This window comes from Hipposideros armiger, unplaced genomic scaffold, assembly GCF_001890085.2.
Source record: "Hipposideros armiger isolate ML-2016 unplaced genomic scaffold, ASM189008v1 scaffold_91, whole genome shotgun sequence".
NCBI lineage: Eukaryota > Metazoa > Chordata > Mammalia > Chiroptera > Hipposideridae > Hipposideros > Hipposideros armiger.
The window spans coordinates 1635117-1654689 of NW_017731441.1; the positions used below are offsets into that span (position 1 = coordinate 1635117).

Below are 19573 nucleotides of genomic sequence, written 5' to 3' on the forward strand. Positions count from 1 at the left end.
TTGGAAGAGCTGACCTAGCTCGTTGCATTTGGAATATTCAAGCTGCATGAATTGAGAAAGTGCGTAGTTGGCCTTATGTTGTAGGGGTCTTGCCATTAGTACAGAGATAGTGGGAAGACGACTTTTTTCTCCGCATTCCTTGGTATTTTCTTCTAGGGTATACCTAGGGGTGTTACCGGCCTGTGACACCATTTAGGTGGGAGTCATCTACATTTGCCTCAGTATGGCCAGGTGGGTCAGAGTCCATTGTGGTTGGTGATGTCTGGGTTTCTGTGATTGTCATTGAGACTCTCAGGAGGGTGTGTGAGAAAGCAGTTGTCATAACAGAACTCATTATGACTGTCATCCTGGATCATCCCACTGGTCTTTATCTGGTTACTCCTGGTGCTGTACGGGCTGCCTTACCCTTGCACTGGGAGTCACTTGTATATGCAGGTTTGCCAGAAGGTTGTGGAACAGGGTTCCACATTATCATTGGGGGCTTGCACAGCTCTCCTTGCTGCTCTGCCTCCGTGGCTGTGTGGTTGGAATCAGGCCAGGTGCAGCTGAGGTGGTGGGCTTGTTGGCTCTCTGGGGCTGCTGGCAGAGGAGTTACCTTACAAGGAAGAACATCCCTGAAATTGCAGCCCACACTGAAGACAGCAGAGTAAAGAGAGGGCCTTAAGCTTTCCATTGCTGTGCATGTGGCTCTTGCCATTCTTGACTTGTTAGTTATGCGAACCAATAATTTGTGTTTGTTTAAGCCAGTTTGAGTTGGGTTTCACTTGCTTGCAGTTGAATGATTCCTGGCTAACAAGATCTTCATTATGTGATGTATAACAATCTATTATGTGGTGTAAAGTTTGCTTTTCTGTTTTTCTGATATGATATGTGGAAGATATACTCCTGATTTCCAAGGCTGTCTGAATTTGGGAGCCAAGGTGAGGCAAACTCAGTGATGTTGGGGTTGGGGTGGAGCCTTTCAGGTCTCACTAAGATTCAGGCATCCTTAGGTTACCTTGGGGAACCCTGTTCCACTTCGGTCAGGTGTGTGTGCACTCTGCTGAATGGCTGTGATATCTGATGTATCCAGTTAGAAGGTGTGTTACCTCAATTGGAAGAGAAAAGCATGGCTTGTGAAGGTAGGACTCCCATAGCGGGTGGCCATGCTGGTGGTTTTCAAGCACTGTCCTCACATTTTTGGATCCTCCTCCTGCTTGAAGGCAGGGCTGTGGCCCCTTCCCTTGGATGGGCTGCACTGATGACTCTTCTCTTATGAACAGAATGTGGTGTGCTGATCATGTAAAGGAAAGGAATAGGGAGGTTGGTTGAAACCTTCCAAGGCTCCTGAAGCTTCTGCATGGAGCCTGCGTGCGTCCTCCCGCTCTAGCTGGTGCAGGTCATGTGCGCTCACATCTCGCCTGGAGCCTACTGAAAGACCTGGTGGGGGGGGGGAGAGGGGGACCCACAACTCTCTTCCAGGGAGAGGCGGGGATGGAAGAGAGAGTAAACAGTCAGCTGCAGTGACCTTGAGTTAGACAAAGGAAGTTGGAAAATAGCGATGAAATGTGAAAATTCTAGATTGGATTAGCATCAGCTCTTATAACTTGTGCCTTTGAGACCTCTTTATTTTACAACACTATTCTGTTGGTTAATGCTTTCTTGAAAACCATGGTGGCTCTTTATGCTAAACCAAAGACATCCTCTGCCCGACTAGAGGTTTACACATTTGGGAGCTTTCACGTGTGCACATGGGGTCACCTTGCTAGCATTGCCCTGCGAGACGGGCACTGGTGACCGTTGGTCAATGTGTGTGACAGCCCCATCTTCCTTGTGTACAGGTGAGCCCTCCTTATTTCAGGCGTCAGTTTAGGAACTAAACTTGATAATAAATGTGATATAAATAAGGAATATGTCAAAATAGGATATTTTTAGAGGACTAGCAAAAGTTAAGGCGGGTAGTTGAGTCTGGGCCAGATTGCCAAGTCTGACAATCAGTTTAGCCCTTTCAGTGATGTGTTACTGACAGTATTTTATGGGAGGTTATTGGTCAGGGTGGTGGGGTGCTCTGAGGAGCTGTTCACTCGGCCTGTGCTGGACAGATTGGGGAGGGACACTGAGTGGGAGACAGAGCCTTTTAAGGCCAGACGTTCCCTTTTCTCTGATATAGACCATGCACCTTTTCTCTCCGCCTTTGGTCTACAGCTGAGTGTCTGCATATCTGCTAAGACCACAGACAGCTGTCACCTTTGAGAAACCCTTTTTGAAGTCTTATGGCAGGTGCTTTCTTTCTTTCTCAAGGCCAAGGTTGAACCTTCCTGTGGTTGTAGCATCCAGTACAGTTCCCTTGAACTGAGGCTCTCAGCAGCCCTCAGCCACTTCTGAGGGCAGGCCCCAGCTTGGGTGAGCACCTCTTGCCTGCTAGCAAGGGGTTCTCCCAGACCTTCAGAAATGTCCTCTCTGGGAGAGTGCTGTCATGCGCCTCGTGGTCTTCTTGTCGCACCAGGCCCAGTAACAGTTCCTTTTGTCCATCTCCCAGTCATCTGAAGCCTGGAGCCTCTTTTCTCTGGAACCTTGTCGTAGGGGATGCGGCTCTGGTACAGACGAATGCCTTACCTTTTATGGAGTTATAACTCATTTTTCTTTATTTTTTCCCCTTCTTCAGCCTTTCCCAAAAGCATGTCAGGAAGGCCAGTTTCCGAACCTCCCACCCCTCACCTTCACTCCCCCACATTTTCTCTTCTGTGGGGTCTCCTGACCCTGGTTCTCCTTTGCTCGAAGTCGGCAGTCATTCTTTAAACAGCACACTGTGTCAGAGGTGCCCTGGAAAGGTTGGCTGAGTTTCCTGCCCTTTCCCGGTGAGGAGAATGATGCCCAGGCTTGCAGTGACCTGTCCACAGGGGCCAGTGCTCACAGGTGGGTTAGCCTTGGGCAGGCTGGCAGGCCTGTGCTTATGTGTCACCCCTCACTGCCCTTCTTCCGGGTTTGGATTGGGAAATCATAGACTTTGGGTGGCTGTATCGCCTGGTTTGTCTGGCGTGGCCCTGGTTTATGCTGGCTGTCCTGGACTAATTTCTGATAGAGCTCTCGTTCTGTCAAAGTGACCCAGTGTGGCTGCTGAGTCCTGAGTGTCCTGCAGCGACTGCCACGTCCAGTTGGCTCATTTTCTTTCTAGTCTTGACTATACTGCTCCTGTGTTCAGAGCCCTCTTGCATCAGTTGGTCTTTTAATTTTGCTTCAAGTTTCTCTCCAAATTGTACCTCGTGTAAGATGATATCCAGGACTAGCCAGTGTTGGAAAAAAACCAGCCTGGAGTCTTCGTAGGTTTAGTATCAGCTGGGTTAGTGATGTGCTCTCTTTTGTTTATAAAGGTAATTCTAACCCTCTGTCTGGATTATATGATTCTGGGGTTTCCTTCAATAGAGGAATAGGATGTATGTGCTTATGAGGGAAACTGGAGGAAAACGTAGAGGCCACATCTAAGAGCTTCTCCTGTCTTTTTGCCCTGAAGACATTTCTTGGCCACTATGTTGAGTTTTGCAGGCAGGGATTATCAGCGATGCCCTGTGCTCCCTGCCTGGCCCATGGTGGGGGAGAGGGAGGGAAATATTATTTATGTTGATGCTTTTAGGAAGAGTATAGCAGTGCCCTGCTTTGATTGATTCAAGGAGAATGATATATTCTTGGCTAGAATCTTTTTGGTACTTAGTACTTTTCCCTTATAAAGGAAGTTGTTAGGTTCTTCTGCCTTGTCTGTACTTGCATATTTCTTGTAAAACATCTCTGCCTGTGATTGTACTTGTGGAGTACACTTTCATTAACCTGAATTTTAGAACACTTTTAAGATAGTTTTATTTCCTGCTGCTTTTTGGTGAAGAGGTTGTCAGAGAAAGCTACAACCTTCTCCTGACACCCCTATCTTCGCTGACAGCACCGCTTGCATTTTTTGTGATTGTGCGTTGTTCATACTGTATTTAAAATTGGGCTCAGGTGAGGTCAGCTATGATTCTCATTCTGAGAGTTACTAGTGGAAAAAGGCATTGGATAGTTCAGTGTTAGGTAGACGGTGAGGGGAGTGACAGCTCTGTGGAAGCGTTCCCAAATGGGGGTGGTTATTTTGGTGTCAGGCAGCGGGAGCAGCTCACCACACCCCCCCACAACCTGGAGCGGACCTGAGTGCAGGCTGCTGGGGGCTGTCTTTCCCCTCCAGAGCCTCGGGGTGGCGAAAGAGTCCATGCTGTTGATGCTGAAAGGTGTGTGTGGGAGCAGGGTCTGTGTCCGAAGCAGCAGCTTCCCCAGGGGGAATTCTGGATGGGAAGCTTAGTGTTTTGATATGGAGCAAGGCAGTCTCCTGTGGGAGTGTGAGCTGGAACCTTGCTGATGTACATCAGTGGAGGTCGGCACCAGAGACTGTGTGTTGCGTTGTGTGCGGTGTGCATGTGCGGTGTGTGCTGCAGTAGCGGTGTGCATGTGCGGTGTGTGTTGCAGTAGTGGTGTCATGTGCTGTGTGTGGTGTGTGTGCTACAGTGTTTGGTGTTTGCAGTGCCTAGTGTGGATACTTGTGGTCCCTTCTCTGGACAGGTCTCTAAGGTGTTCTCTATTTTTGAATGCCTACAATTATTGAGGAAGCTATTTTTTTCTTGGTAATTTTGTATTTTAGGAAATAAAAATTTTCCTTGGTAGAAAGGAGTTATCGATGGGTCAGTTTTTACAAGACTTTAAGACTTGGTGTACACGATTCAGAGTAATTTTTAGTCGTGTTCCTTTTTGAACATGTGAGGAATTTGCATATTGCTGCTTCCTGGCATCATGATTGTCATCTCAGTATCCTATCTGTTTGGCATTCCCATTTTATGAGAAACCCGAGGAAGCCCAGAGGGCTTCAGTAAGTTGTGTAAGGCTGTAACCAGCAGGGGGCAGCCTTCAAGTTCAGGAGGGTTACCTGTCCTCGCAGAACTGTATTGCTTGTCCCGTTCCCTCAGCCCTACCTCTCTTCCCCCATGAGAGACTAGAGCGAGTTCTTAGAAAGTATTTTTCTTTGGATACTCTAGGCCTCTTCTATCCTGATTTCTATACGGTTTGTATTTGTTGTATTTCATTATGTAGTAGTGTTGTTTCTATTAAAAGTAAAATAAAAATAAACTAGTGTATTTAATATGATTTTTTTTTGGTGGACAATTGTAAGATAATTTTTTTTGAGCATATTGGATTATTCTACTGCACATTTAATTCACTTAAATGTAAAAGTGAGGGTGAGTTTTTGGTAATACACTTTTCCAACTGGATATAGTCTAAGATTTGAGTGTTACTGAGTGTTCCCTCTTTAGTGTGCTTACAAGGGACAAGTGAGAGGGGTGAACCTGCCTAGGGAGGGGATTCAGGATACCTTCCTTGTCTCTCCAGGGAGGTGCTTCTCACCCTTGGCAGCTCAGGATCACCTGGAGAGCAGTAATATGTGATTCTGAGTCCCTTCCATAGAGATGCTAATTCAGTTGCTCTGGGATATGGCTTGAGTATGTTGGTTTTCTAAAGTTCCAGGATATTCTAATGTGCAGCCTCTCCTGAGAACCACTCTCGCAATACCACCTGAGGAAAAGGGCCTGCGGTGTTTGTTTCCTTCCCTCCTGCCATGGGTGAGTGTGTGCTGCTCTTCGAGTACCAGCGGTTAGTTCTTGAGGTGAGCCAGGCTTTTATCACCAGGTGCCCCAGGAGACAATTTAGTGTGCTAAATGTCCTGGTTATTCTCATATACAGGCTGACTTATTTTTGCAGTGATATTTCTATAAAGTTCTAATGAGACTTCCCTCTTGTTCCCGTATCACAAACTTTCTCTGTACCCTAAGATTTTCCTAGTTTTGCTTTTTGTTGAATAGATTTCTATTTCAGGACATACTCTGTTTTCTTTCTCTGGAGAAGCACTTTAGTCAAAACATTTTGATTGTCTTAGAATATGCCTTTTTTCCTTTTCAGTGGCAAGCATTTGTCTCATTTCATTGTGTAGTTTCCTGTTAAGAAGTGTGGCGTATATGTGAATTCACTTAAGTTCTGACATCACATTGAATCCTATTGGTGGGTAGTTTTAGCCAACCAGACGCTTCCTGGTATCCAAGTAAGAAAGATATATAGTTCTGGAATAACAGGAAATTTCAGTTTTCAACATCCTGTTTTTCTGGGTTTTGTGACTCGCTGCCTCTCCACAATGAAGGTTAGTAGCCATTTTATGTATATTTCTTTTTGTAGAATACCACAGTTTTAATTTTCCAAGTTCTAGAATTAGAACTTCAGAGCTAAAAGACATGTAGATCACCTACTCCAGCATTTTACAAGTGAGGGAACTTTCATGTTCTATTGTATATATAAGGAAACAGAGGCATAGTGAGGCTAATACTTCTAATTCTTAAAAAAAATGCACTAACTCGTTAAAAGAAATGTAGGTGTATATGTCAGCCTAGATAATGCTCTCATTTGACTTGGAATTCCTTCTTAAATAATAGCACAACAAATGAATGAAATTCTGCATTATAAGGTGATCCTTAAGACTGTTGTAGGGGGTACCACTTTTTACAGGAAGGATCTGGCATCATGAAATCAGCTTTATTTTGTACTTCAGCTATATGAGAAATGGCATCAGTAACGATACACAGATGGTTAGATGCATTTACATCTTTTATGTCTTGTGGCTCCATTTAGTTTTTCTTCTCTCAGCTTTTAGAAAAGTGAGCTGTATTTTCACCTCCTTTGTTGACTCAATGATATGATGGCCTCCTTTCTTGAAGTTTTTCAACTTACGATTTTCTCTTTTTTGTTTCTTGATGTTTAAACATACATCATGACAATTTTTACTCATTGTTTCAGAAATTAAAGGCAGAAAATCGTTAACTGAAGATGATTTTTGAGGAAGAGAGCAATAATTATTCAGATTTGGAATAGCTCTTCTTAGCTGCTCTTTATGTGAATGTCACTCCTAGTGACATTTAGTGCAGCTAAATGGTGGATGGGTGGATGGATTGGTGCATTTATCCATTCAACAAACATTTGAGTTTTTACTGTGTGCCAACCATTTTGCTAGATGTTGGGTGTTACAAAATCTGCTTTTGTAGATTTTACAGTCTAGGGTGGCATATACACATTGAACATAAAATTGTCTTTGTGATGGACGTGCTGGCGGAGCCTGGTTAGGGGACCTAACTGCGTCTAGTGAAGGCAGCAAGGCTGGGAGAAGTCAGATGAGTAAGAGTTAGCTGGGAAAGGGGCAGGAAGGAGGGAGGCAGGAAGGAGGGGGGTTCCTGGCATGACCTGTGAGATGCAGGAACTGACTAAATGTGGGGAGAGGTGGCAGGCAACTGGGAGAGGAAACCGGGGGCCTTCTTGGATGATACTCATTCCTGATGACTAGTCATGTTACTTCATTTTTGTCCCAGTGAGAGAAACTTTGAAGTATGTTAACCTAATTTACATTTTGGTACCTAAATATTGCGTCTTTCTGTTGTTTGCATCTTTGAAAGAAATTTTTTCATAATTTTTCTGGCATAGAGTTGTGGATGATTTGACAATTAAAATTTTTTTGTTTTTGTGGAGGTTATTTGGTGATCAAAAGCTAGTCTTCAGATGGTATTGTAGACTAGCTGTAAGGTATCTAAGCAAGCTAATGCACTTGATTTTTCAGCTCTTTTGTGCTATGTGTGCTGGAACCCACTGGATCTTGCCTCCTATCTTTAGGCAGCAGAGATTGGAGGAAATGCAGATAAGCCAGCCAGTCCTGGTCTGGCCTCAGCCCTCTGCCCTGAGGGTACAAGTGTCTTCTTGCCCTCCTACCCCAGCAAAACTACCTGTCCTCATTCTGGAACCTGTATCTCCTGTCGCCCCTTCCTTTTACTCATAGCTGTTCTGTTGTCTGCGTTTCTCTTTTGCTGCTGTTAGCTTTGGAATTGACTGTGACTGGGAGAGGAAATCTGTAGTATGTCTGCCCTGTGGCCTCTGCCTTTATCTAAGGAGAGGGATTGTGAAACCACCTCGGCATTCACTAAGTGCTTGTAGAATCGGCCCCCTAACCTGGGAAGGGCTCCCACCCTCGGTTATGAGGGAGGGTAGGGAGTTGGTCTCAGGCCCAGGGTTAAGGTATGCCTAAATAGGGGTATTTGGGACCTCCCAGCCCCAGACCATAAAATGAGCTCACTGGTCCTGCTTTTTCAGCTCGTGTCGCATCTTTAGGCGTTCACCTGTAAATCCGACGTGTGGGATTTACGTACACGTTGCTGCGAGATCTTCATTAATCCTGCACCCAGTACAAGGTTCTACTAATTTTGCTTGTTTAATTTTTTCCTTTCAGACATTTGATGCAAATGATTTGTATCAGGGACAGAATTTTAACAAGGTCCTCAGTTCCTTAGTGACACTAAACAAAGTAACAGCAGGTAAGACCTTTTTTATTGAATTTGAGGGGGTGGGAAGATAAAAGGGCAAAAACCTTTGCTTTTCTGTTAGCAAAACAAAATGAGCATTATGAATTCAGAAAATAAGCTTCTATTGCATTTTTTTTCTTATTGGAACAGAATCTTCCTCTTGAGGTCCTCAGGTGGATATCAGGTGTTTTCCTTTTTGTGGGCCAAGCGATTTCTACCTGAAAGCAAAGGAGAAATGTCTCGTTCATGTAGCTGCACTTTATGGGCTGTCGTGGAGCTAGAAACACCTTTTTTTAAAAAAATTAAGTTTATGCTGATTAAAACTCATATTTATTAGCAGATCTACTGTTTTTGAGGTGTGATCATGACAATGGAGTAGCTGGTGAATTCGCCTCTAAAGTAAACACATACCTGGGCCAGGTTTCCTGAGGTTATGAGGGCATCAGGGTACTCAGTTTACAGTGTTTCGAGCCCGAGTCACATCTCATGGAGAGGGTGAGTGGAGGTGGGGACATGGTGTGCTCCTCTGTGGGCTCCCAGACTTCCGGGAGGACAAAGGAACGTTCTGTGCAAATTCCTCTGAGAGAAGCCATGCTCATCCTGTGAGCCCCGAGAAGTCCTATCTTGGAGAGCTGTGTGGGCTTAGTGGCTCTTGTGTTTTTATAAGTCATTTTTATTTTCTATTTACCTTTACAGATTTTAGTTTCAGATTCATGGGAGAAAGTTAGACTTTGATATGTCTCTTTTGATCAGAAACCTAAGTTAATTTTGTCGTGGTCTCCTCCCATTTTGTCCTGGATCTTCAGATATGGTGTAATCACCTCACTGTGTCCAGGGGGAGCTGAGTCAGGGCTGCAGTCCTGGCTTGGGGATCCACTGCTCAGGGACCGTCCCTGCTGCCCCTTCACAGCACTCGTTTGCTGGGATGGCTATCCAGGGGCTGCCATGTACTTTTAGGAACTCTCTAGGCATATGCATCTCAGAATAGTGATTTCCTTAGAAAACTTTTCATGGCCTCATTTAAAAAAAAAAAAAAAGCAAATTACTTCTGAGAAGTGGGTGCTAACGTTTACTTGTTGGCCTAAGTGGAATGTCTAATAACAAAGAGATTCCAGAGAGAGAACTAAGTAAGCCCTTTAATACCTGTTTACTTTGATCCTTTCAACAACTTAGTGAGGCGAGTAAAGTACGGGCTACCTTCATTTTGAGGGAATAATCCTCAGAAAGGTCTTTGGCTGAAAAATACAAGAGGATTTGCTGTTGGTTTTAAGTAAGAGTCTTTTCCTTTTGTTGCCAAATAATCCTTGCTGCTTACCGCTTGAAGAGTGATCCTGGAGAGGTGGGCGTGTGGTGGAGATGTATTGGGAATGATTTCTGGGTGGTGCTTGCTAAGTATTTGAATTTGAGAGGCTATTTTTTCCAGATGAAGGGAAACTATTAAAAAACAGTTACAGAACATTTCACAAATTCGAAAGTTATCCTAGAGAAGCACTGATAAGTAGTAGTGGTCTCCAGTTAGTTTCTGGAAAGGTGATTGGGGAATAAATGCAAGTCATTTCTGTAGCAGACAGAGTCTGCGCTTTGTTTACTGCGTAAATGGCTTGCTTTGTTGGGGTTTGCGGTGCGTCCCTCAGGGGCTGCCCCAGTTTAGAGTCTGGTGTGCAGTGAGGGTGCATGGTGTCAGGCATTTCAGCTCCCTCTTCTCTGTGTTCACGACCTTTTCAGACATTGGACTGGGAAGTGACTCCGTGTGTGCCCGGCCCTCATCTCATCGAATAAAGTCTTTTGACTCCCTGGGATCCCAGCCTTCACACAGTCGGACTTCAAAATTGTTCCAGGGCCAGTATCGAAGTTTGGTAAGTTTGAGAGAGTTGGTTATTGAAATTTGAATGTGTTGGGGAAATGAGTGTGTGTAGGTATATCTGGATCGCCATGCGTGCCTGTTAACAGAGTTGCAGAGCGAAGGGTGGTTTGACTTTGCAACATTGTTCCTTTATTCAGGTTTGGCATTTGCTTATCATATAATTATCCAGATAGCATGCTTAATGACTGCTTTTGAGAAACGTGTATTTTGGGGGTTACAGTTTAAGATTCATAAATCTGTTTATCTACAGAGATGTGTGCTTTAAAATATTTCCCTGGTCACTTGCATAGACAGTATTTTCTCATCTGTGCACACATGTATAGAACTGTGGGAATAAGGAATATATATTTGTAAAAATAGCTGTATAAAGAAGAAATGGCTAAAAGCTAAAGAAACATAAAGGTGGTTTTTCTCTTCAGGAAAAGCATGACTTAGAGTGCTCTACTGCGTCTGGATGCAGTATATGGAAGAGGGACTCCTTCGTAATGGCTAGTAATAAGGTGTGGGGTAAGGAACTTAGATTAACAGTCATCCTGAAAAGTGAAGAAAAATCCCTTATAAATCACCAGGATATGGGCTCTGAGCAAAAGAACGTAGTATTAACAGTGAAATTGGAAATGAGAAACTAGGGAAGGATTAAGGACAGTATTGAATGGAGGAAGTGTGGAAAGAGGCCATCACATCAGCTGACCAGGATGAGGCAGCTCTGGCTGTCATTGTGAAAACATGCTGAGCCCTCTTTGGAGCTAATGGGTGATTGGCACTTAGTTTGATTAGCAAGTGATGTGACTTTGCTTTCATGCAACATTTTAGTAAATTATTTTACATTAGAAACTCAAATGATCTTGTCACATGAGTCTGAAGAGAAGCCGAGTCTTCTAAAGTTTTTAGGGGACCACAGCTTTCTGTCTGGAAGGGAATATTGTTAAGTAAGCTAATGGTGATCCTAAAGAAGTAAAAATTAATTTGGTTAGAGGCATATTTTGTAGAGCGAAATAAATTTAAGTTCACGAAGTAGTGTTGAGAACTGCAAGCTACAGAAGCAATGTAGTTTTTACGTGTTCCTGAACTTTTTGAACTCAAGCTCTTCTGTTTATCTTTGACTGTTTTTCCTCTTGGAAAAGTCCCTTTACCCTATTTCTGATTTTGTGTACAACAGGCATTGAATTGGTTTTCTCTATGCCAGAAATTGTTCTAGGTGCTTTACCTGTACTAACTCAAATAAGCCTCACAGCGACCCCATGAGGTGTAGGGTTTAATGGTATAGGAGTTTTGTAGAGTATTGGGAGTGCTAGAATTCCAAATTAAGAAAAGAAATACACAAACCACTTGAAGAATATTTTTGATTAGCTTTATTAAATACATGAGCAAAGTGTGCGAGAAATAAGCAAACTTTGGGTAAAGAAATATTTGCTGTCTCACCCACTTGTGGCAATTTTCATCTTTTTGTGTAAATGAGGACTGGATTGCAAATGTAGAATTTAAAGTAAAGTTAAATGTAATGTTGGTAACGAATGTTACTGAGGTCACAATAAGTATCGGGCTAGTTTTTCATTAGCTAGAGAAATTTTTTTAAGTTACACCAGAAATAAAAAGACCTCAGCTATCTCAACTATTTTTGGGTCTATGATTGGTAGACAGGTTTAGCTGCTAGTGAAATGAACATGGTAAGACTTGTCTTGCCATGCTGAGTAAGAATAACTATTTGATCTTCGATTTTTCTATATGTGTTATTAATAATACTTTGAGGTAATTTTCTACGATTAAAAATAATTTATAATGAAACAAGAGTGGCAAAACGTTTGTTTAAAGCTGGGTGATGGGTACTTGGAAGTATACCTATCATTCTCCACTTTTGTGGTAAAAATTTTCCATAATAAAAAAATTAAGCTAAGAAAGCAACTTGTAGTTTGTTGAACATCAATTTTGTGATCTCATTAAAATTGAGCCTAGCTTTCAAATTGTGTAAGGCAGTACCATCCCCAAAGCAAGGAATAGTATTTTCAGGGTGCTGTTGTATTTGCTTGCATCTCTATTTAAAACTATCTTGCCTAACTACCACCTTGGTGCTGGTTGCCCGTGTAATCGTGCTTCTGTGTTTGTGAATTCATCATCTGCCTGTTCGAGGACAGATTTCCTACCTTGTGATGGAAGCAGATTTGAACAGTTCTAGTGTTTTGTTTGCACTGAAATGGAACTTTTAACTTTGTTACTATGGCGCTTGCCAGTTACTTTCTGATTATTCCTTTCTTGGGGTGATTTCTTCTTACCTGCTTTCCAACATCCTGTGCTTAATTGAGCTCTTTATCTGACCCTGTGCTCCATGATATTCCTTTAACCCCCCCCCCCAAAAGAGCGACTCCATAGCTAAATGAGAGAGAGGGAGACTCAGGTTGTCGACTTGGGTCTTAGCTTTTCTCGTATTTAAGGTGACTTCCTCCTTTTTTATTCTTAAATAACTTTTATTGAATGCTTCTGGGATTTCTCATGTCCCTGCTTCATCTGTTGACGCCTAATAAGTACAACCTTGGACTCCCCAAATTTTCCTTAGAGTTTGGGGAGAATACTTGTGATGTTGTTGTTCCCATCACCCTTCACTTACGGGAGACAATACTGGAGCTCTTAAAGCTTTTTCGCTCCTTGTGGTCCCCTGGGACTTGGGCCAGCACTGGTTATTGAGTTCATAAAATGTATTTGCAAGGCACGTAAGACAGTGCGTTAAAATGCGTTACACATGTTTTTGAAAAACCGTTTGTTTCTATGCACCATAATCAAAATACTACATTTAATCAATTCTAAGACCTTTAAAAAAAAAAAAGCATGTCTGAAAACAGCCTGTGTCTTACAGTTGATGGTATATCATAATAATTTGGTGGAATATAAAATTTTGGGACTTTGTCTAATTTCCAGCATCTTATATTTGATGAAATACATTATGAGGAAACTGAAGCTTAGAGAAGGTAAGATAATTACACAAGATCACAGGACTAGGAAATATTAACCATTGCAGTAGAAATTGAGTCTTTCACTCCTTGACAACCTTTTCTTCTACTATAAATGAGGTTACATATACGTACTTTTAGGGAATGGAGGAGAGGGTAGAGTTTGTGTGGAGGCAGCATACCAGGATATCCTGGTTCTGGATTATTAGGATAATTTCAGAACATTGGATAAAATCAAGTACTTAAGTTACAGATGCATGGTACTGAGGGGTGGTGCTTTGACTATAGGAATCAGAAAGAGGCCATTAAGAACAAACTGGTGGGTGTAGATTACTGTTTACAGAGAAGGTCCCATATGGGTGTCCTACTGGGGATGGGGCTCACTTTTTCCCTCTTCCATTTCCTCCCATCACTAAGTTTTATTGACATGTAATATACATGCAGAAAAGTGTGTGTATCTCAAGCGAATAGCTTGATGAATTTTTACAAGTTGAAGGTTCCTTTGTAAGCACTTGACTGGCACTGCCTGCCTTTGTTCTGTCTGCTGTCCTGATTTCTAATAGTAAAAATGACTTTTACCTGTTTTGTATTTTACATAAATGGAATGCCACAGCATATACTCATTTTATGTCTGGCTTCATTTTGCTCAGCCTGTTATGTTTTAGATTGTTGTGGAGGGTCACGTTGAGTCCAGATAGATGATAAGGTAAAGTTTCAGGAGAGCTTTTTAAAAAGGGAAGGAAAAAATTCCAGAGTAATCTGATAGTGATTAAATACATCCTCCCCAGCTCCCTGTGACACTAGTGACAGTGACCGGAGTGCTCCTTACGCAGCCATTGTGATGTTAGGCTGAAATGGGTGTTGTAGAGTCATTGGAATACAGCCCTTCATAGCACACCCTCTTTTCAGCCTGTCTTTGCCATCTTGCCCCTAAACAAGCCCTCCTAAAGCAACATGGTAAAAGTCTGTATATCCTTCAGGGTAGAAAGTGCTGAATGACTGGAAATTTGTGGAATCAGAACTTTTAAATGGATCTAGACTGGCTGCCTATTCTCTGTGCCTTGCTTCCCGCCTCCCCTCCTAGACATCTCCCTATCCTTTCCTTTGTGGAGTGCCTGTTTCTGGAGTAGAGAAGGCATCAGTGCCTGGGATGGAGAGAATCAGCAAGTATAGGGAGAATAGTTTACCTCATTTACAAGGTCCTGACAAGATGCCACTGCACCTTGGCTTAGGTTCAGTGGCACTTGTGTGCAGAGAGGCCTCAGTGCTGATGGCTGAGTTGCGGTGGATGGGCTGGCAGTAGGGTCACCCCAGGGGCAGTTTGACCTCCTTAGGGGCCTGCTTTGCGAGTTTGTTTGTTATGTGTTGTATTCTGTTGTGGGAATTTGTCAACAGGATTGGCTGTGTGCATGTTCTGCACAGAGCCAGGATAAGGTCACAGAAGGGAGAATGTAATGAAGATCATAGTAGACAACTGATGAGTGAGGACAATGGTTTGCAGAAAGAGAGAACCTGATACCGCATAGTAAGCCCGGTAAGGTTTCAGTGAACCAGAGCAAAGACAACATGTGCCATTTTCCAAATGTGTGCTTCGCTTGAACTGGTGAGCTTTATCCTACCACTCGCCATCCAAGCGTGCCAGCAAGCATTGTTTGAGGTGACAGTGGTCAGCCAAGCTTTCGCTGCCAAAGGTTAAAGAGATACTTCTTTATTGAATATTCTAAGTATTAAATATTAAGTATGCATTAAATGTTTACTCTATTAGAGAAATATTTAATGTATTTGAATTATTAAATACATATTTATAATATATAATGTATAAACATATTTAAATAGATAAATAAGCATTAAATATTTTAGGAATTATATCAGCTCTTCTTGAAGATCTGCCTTATTACCGTGTTTGTGCTTTTCTTCTTTTTTTGTTTAGTGATACATGCACCTAGTTTAAAAGAGTCGGGCCATTCTCCAAGACTTGGCTATTTGGGAAAAATTATCAGAGACAGCTATTTTATGTTTTCCCCTGATTCTTTAGGTATTTGCCTGTGTGTCTTTATATAAAATGCCTGTATTACACTAGATTCTTGTTTTTAAACTTGAAGTGTTATCAGTGTGGACTTCACACAGTGGAAGAGGGAGAATAGGGCTCTTCCACTGTCCCTCGGCCCCTTTACCTGCATAAACGCTTCCTGGGTCTTCTTCCTCGTGAGTCCCATCGTGGCCTCCCTTGGGTCAGTATTTAGTATAACATCATTACCACCCAGACTCATAATGGAGCTGTGGTGTGCTGTGCCTGTTATTTCCTTCCTAACAATATTTTGTTTTCTGGAATTAATAATTGTTGCCTCTTTTAGTTTTCTGTGCACCTTTTGCAGATTGCAGTCCTGTTCTTTTGCCTCTTTCTAAGAATCTCTTGTATATTCAGACATGTTAAGATTTTTCACTTTCCTCTTTCTAAGGAACTCAAAGTCTTCTGGCCCATGTGAGTCACTTGGTTGTCAGCAAGGCTGTTGCCAGCTGCCATCTCTGAGGTTTCCTTCATCATTATCCTTGTGACCTGAGTTATTTCCTCTACCTCTTTCTCTCCATCAGCATTTTTCTCTTGGGTAATTCCCTTGTTTTGGAGGAGCTCAACTTTCACTAACTTCTTGAGAAAAGGTGCATGGGACATAAAGATTTTGAGATTTCACATATCCTAATTTTTATCCTAATACTAAGATTTTTCTTGTGTGTGTGTGTGTGTGTGTGTGTGTGTGTGTGTGTGTGTTTTCTGAAATTTAATTATGATGTGACTTGGTCTAGATTTATTTAGGCTTATCTTGGTTGGGGTTCATTCAGCGTCTCAAATCTGTATGTTTGTGTCTTTTGCCAAATTTGGGACATTTTGAACCATACTTCGATACCACTTTTCATTGTTGCCCTCTATTTGTTTTCCAGGACTCTCATGATGCTAGTATCTTTGTTATTTTCCATAAGTTCCTAGGGCTTTCGTCATTTTTTTTCACTGTCAGTTTGAGTAAATTTTACGAGTTCTGTTTTTTTTCTGAGATTTTCTGTTTGGTGTCCCCATGGACACCCAAGTGCAGGCTGTGTGGGCTTAACCGCTATCAGTGCCTGCTGTCCCTTTCCTGTTGCTTTAGCTAGGAGAGCATGCTTTTCTTGGGGATGTCTTTTTGTTTACTCCTATTGATGTTTCTGGGTTGCAAGCCTCACTAGCACCTAGTCTGGGATCGATAGAGGTAAAAAGAAACTCTAGCCAGCCTACCTTTCTCTTCTGACGTTTCAGAGATTTGCAAATTATGCTTAATCTCTGAGAAAAATCCAAACTAAAATGAAGTACCATTTCTTCTTAACAGTTTGGCAAAAATAACAATGTTTGGCAGTATCCAGTGTTGGTGAATGATTGAAGAAATAACTCTTAGATACTATTGGTGGGAATGTAGCTTGGTGAAAGTTTGTAGAACCTTTTTTGAGGGCAATTTAGAAATAGATATTAAAATTTAAAATGTGTCATCCATGTTCTCTGACCTGAATTTAACATACAGGCTTATTTACAGGTGTGTTCAAAGATAGATGTGCAAATAATTTTAATGCAGCCTTGCTTTGCAGTAGAAAAGGACTAGAAATAGCCTTAAATCCAGTAATGGAGAATTGGTTAAGAAATTAATGGCATAGCCATACAATATAATGTTACACAGTTAGCTAAGACGAAAGTAATTACAAGTACTGCTGAGAAAATGACCACAGTATACTAACTTTTTATAAATTGTAGAGAAGTATGTACAATATAGTTCCATATAAATGCATGTGAAAATGTGTGTATGTTTATGTAGGCATAACAGTGGCAGGAATGAGACCTTTCAAGCCATTAAGAGGGTTTCCTCTGGGACTAGAACATGGATGGTGGTCAGGGTGCACTTTGGGAGATAGGAAACTTAAATTTCTCCAGTTTAAACGTTCCCCTGCTGTTTGGGATAGTTATGCTATATAATAGTAAAATATCTAATTATTTTGTAACGATATAGACTATACTTCATGAAATTTTTCTTCTCCCTTTTGTAGGACATGACTGATAATAGCAACAATCAACTGGTAGTAAGAGCAAAGTTTAACTTCCAGCAGACAAATGAAGACGAGCTTTCCTTTTCGAAAGGAGATGTCATACACGTCACTCGAGTGGAGGAAGGGGGCTGGTGGGAGGGCACACACAACGGCAGGACTGGTTGGTTCCCCAGCAACTACGTGCGAGAGATCAAGCCTAGCGGTAAGTGGCCCGATGCCTTACCATCCGGGGAGAAGGAACAGAAAGAAAGTACTGTGCTCAGTGGATACTAAGTTCTTTTATCCAGCTGAACTTGTGTAAGTGACTCTCAGCTGAGTATTCAAATTCTTCCCTTTTTTTTTTTTTTTTGTTGTTGTTCAGTGGAAATGATTTTTGCTTTACCCCCACATTGGGTTGGTTCTGACCAATTGGGTATAAATTGGCATTCTCATGACCTCTCTTGGGTTTGATAATTTGCTAGAATGGCTCATAGAACTCAGGGAAACACTAGTGTACTGGCTTATTATCTAATAAAGGATACAGATGAACAGCTAGAAGAGGCACATCAGGTGAGGTCTGGAAGGGTCCTGAGGGCAGGCGTCTCTGTTCCCATTTGTTGGGGTTATACCACCCTCCTGTCATGTAGAAGTACTCACCAACCTGGCAGCTTGCTGAACCTGCACTATTGGGATTTTTATGGAGGTCTCATCACATAGCACGATTGATCATTAATTCACTCTCCAGCCCCTCTCTGTTTTCTTAGACTAGGTGGTGGGGTTGAAAATTCTAAGCTAATCATGGCTGAGTGAGTCTGGTGACCAGCCCCCATCCGGAAGCCACCCAGTCTCCCCTCAGTAAAAGATGCTACTAGTATTCTTAGCACTTAGAAAATTATAAGCGTTGTAGCTCTGTTCCCCCGAACTGGAAACCAGTATATATACTTTCTGTTTAACAACCACATTTTGTTTACCCATTCATCTGTGGCTGGACATTTGGATCATTTCTACGTTTTGGCTATTTTGAAAAATGTTGCTATGAACATGGATGTGCAGGTGTCTGTTTGAATCCTTACTGTCAGTTCTTTTACAATAAGCATATATGTAGGAGTAAGTAGAATTGCTGGCTCATGCGGTAATTCTGTGTTAAATTTTGAGGAACCACCAAGCTATTTTCACAGCAGCTGCACCATTTTGTATTCCCACCAGCAATATAAAAGGATTACAATTTCTACACACTGTTGCCAACACTTGTTTGGTGGGGGGGTTTTTTTTTTTTCTTAGATAGCAGCCATCCAAATGGGTGTGGATAGTATCTAATTTTTGCTGTTTTTCTGTGGTTGTTATAAAAAACTATTTTTTTCAGTATTACTATAATAAAATTAACAATAAAGTTTTTTTGGCTGCTTATTATGTCGTGGTTATTATATAAAGTGCTTCTTATCTGTGACCTCATCCACGCATTCCTTATTCCTCACCACAGCCCCAAAAAACAAGTATTGATGGGATATTCAGGGCATAGGATACAAATAAATAATCTTTTAATCTATCCAAGTGTAGAACCAGCTGAGAGCGCTGCAGTGGATCAGGTTGACCTGATACCACTTAACTTTACAGAAACAGCTATTGGGAAATGTGGCTTCGCCTGTGACTTGGTTGGACTTACCAGTAGTGTCTTGTTCAGTCCCTGGGACAGCTGGGCATCTGTGGCGCTGGCGCTCTTAAGCCTGAGGGCTGGAACAGGCTGAGTCCAGGCTCTGAGAGCTGCGCGTGGCCTAATTCCAAATCCCGATGATTCATACTTCTGGGGACGAAAGAGCAGCCCTTTGGCCCTTTCCATGAGGACACTGGAGTCAGGGAGGGAGGGGAAGAAAGAGATGCTCTTTCCTTTTACCAGTGAGGGCGAGGTGGTCACTGAGCTGGTAACGGACACATCATCCAGAGGTCACAATGCTGGCAGTGGGCACACCATCCAGAGGTCACAATGCTGATGGTAGACACACCGTCAGGAGGCCACAGAGCTGGTGGTGGGCATGCTGTCGGGAGGTCACTGAGCTGGTAATGGACATGCCATCAGAAGTTCACAGTCAGAGAGCTGGTAATGGGTACGCCATCGGGAGTTCACTGAGCTGGTAATGGACATGCCATCAGGAAGTCAGAGCTGGTAACGGCTATGCTATCAGGAGTGGAACCCGCTGGTGGGGCACATGTCTCTTGAAATACGACTTCCTTGAATTCCGCTATGAATGACTTATTTAATTGAGAATTCTGGTGTGATTCTGAGTCACCCTAGTAAGAGTACAAATAAATGATTTTTACTTTTCAAGTATTTTTATGAAATTTTCAAA

General features: G+C 42.3%; 1 protein-coding gene across 11 annotated transcripts in view; it reads left to right on the top strand.

Annotated features, from left to right (window-relative positions):
• The window catches only part of ARHGEF7 (Rho guanine nucleotide exchange factor 7), a 133852-nt gene that overhangs the window by 48371 nt on the left and 65908 nt on the right, over positions 1 to 19573 (top strand). For 9 of the 11 annotated variants that reach the window (XR_002124319.1, XM_019644783.1, XM_019644781.1 and 6 more), the window contains exons 3-5: positions 8309 to 8393; positions 10107 to 10237; positions 17250 to 17451. Coding sequence is in view for 10 of the 11 variants with exons in the window: in XM_019644783.1 (XP_019500328.1) it covers positions 8309 to 8393; positions 10107 to 10237; positions 17250 to 17451 (418 nt within the window). In the remaining variant the exon portion in view is untranslated. Of the gene's footprint in view, positions 1 to 6078; positions 6185 to 8308; positions 8394 to 10106; positions 10238 to 17249; positions 17452 to 19573 lie in introns of those variants that run through there. The other 2 variants (XM_019644786.1, XM_019644790.1) reach the window with 1 other exon arrangement.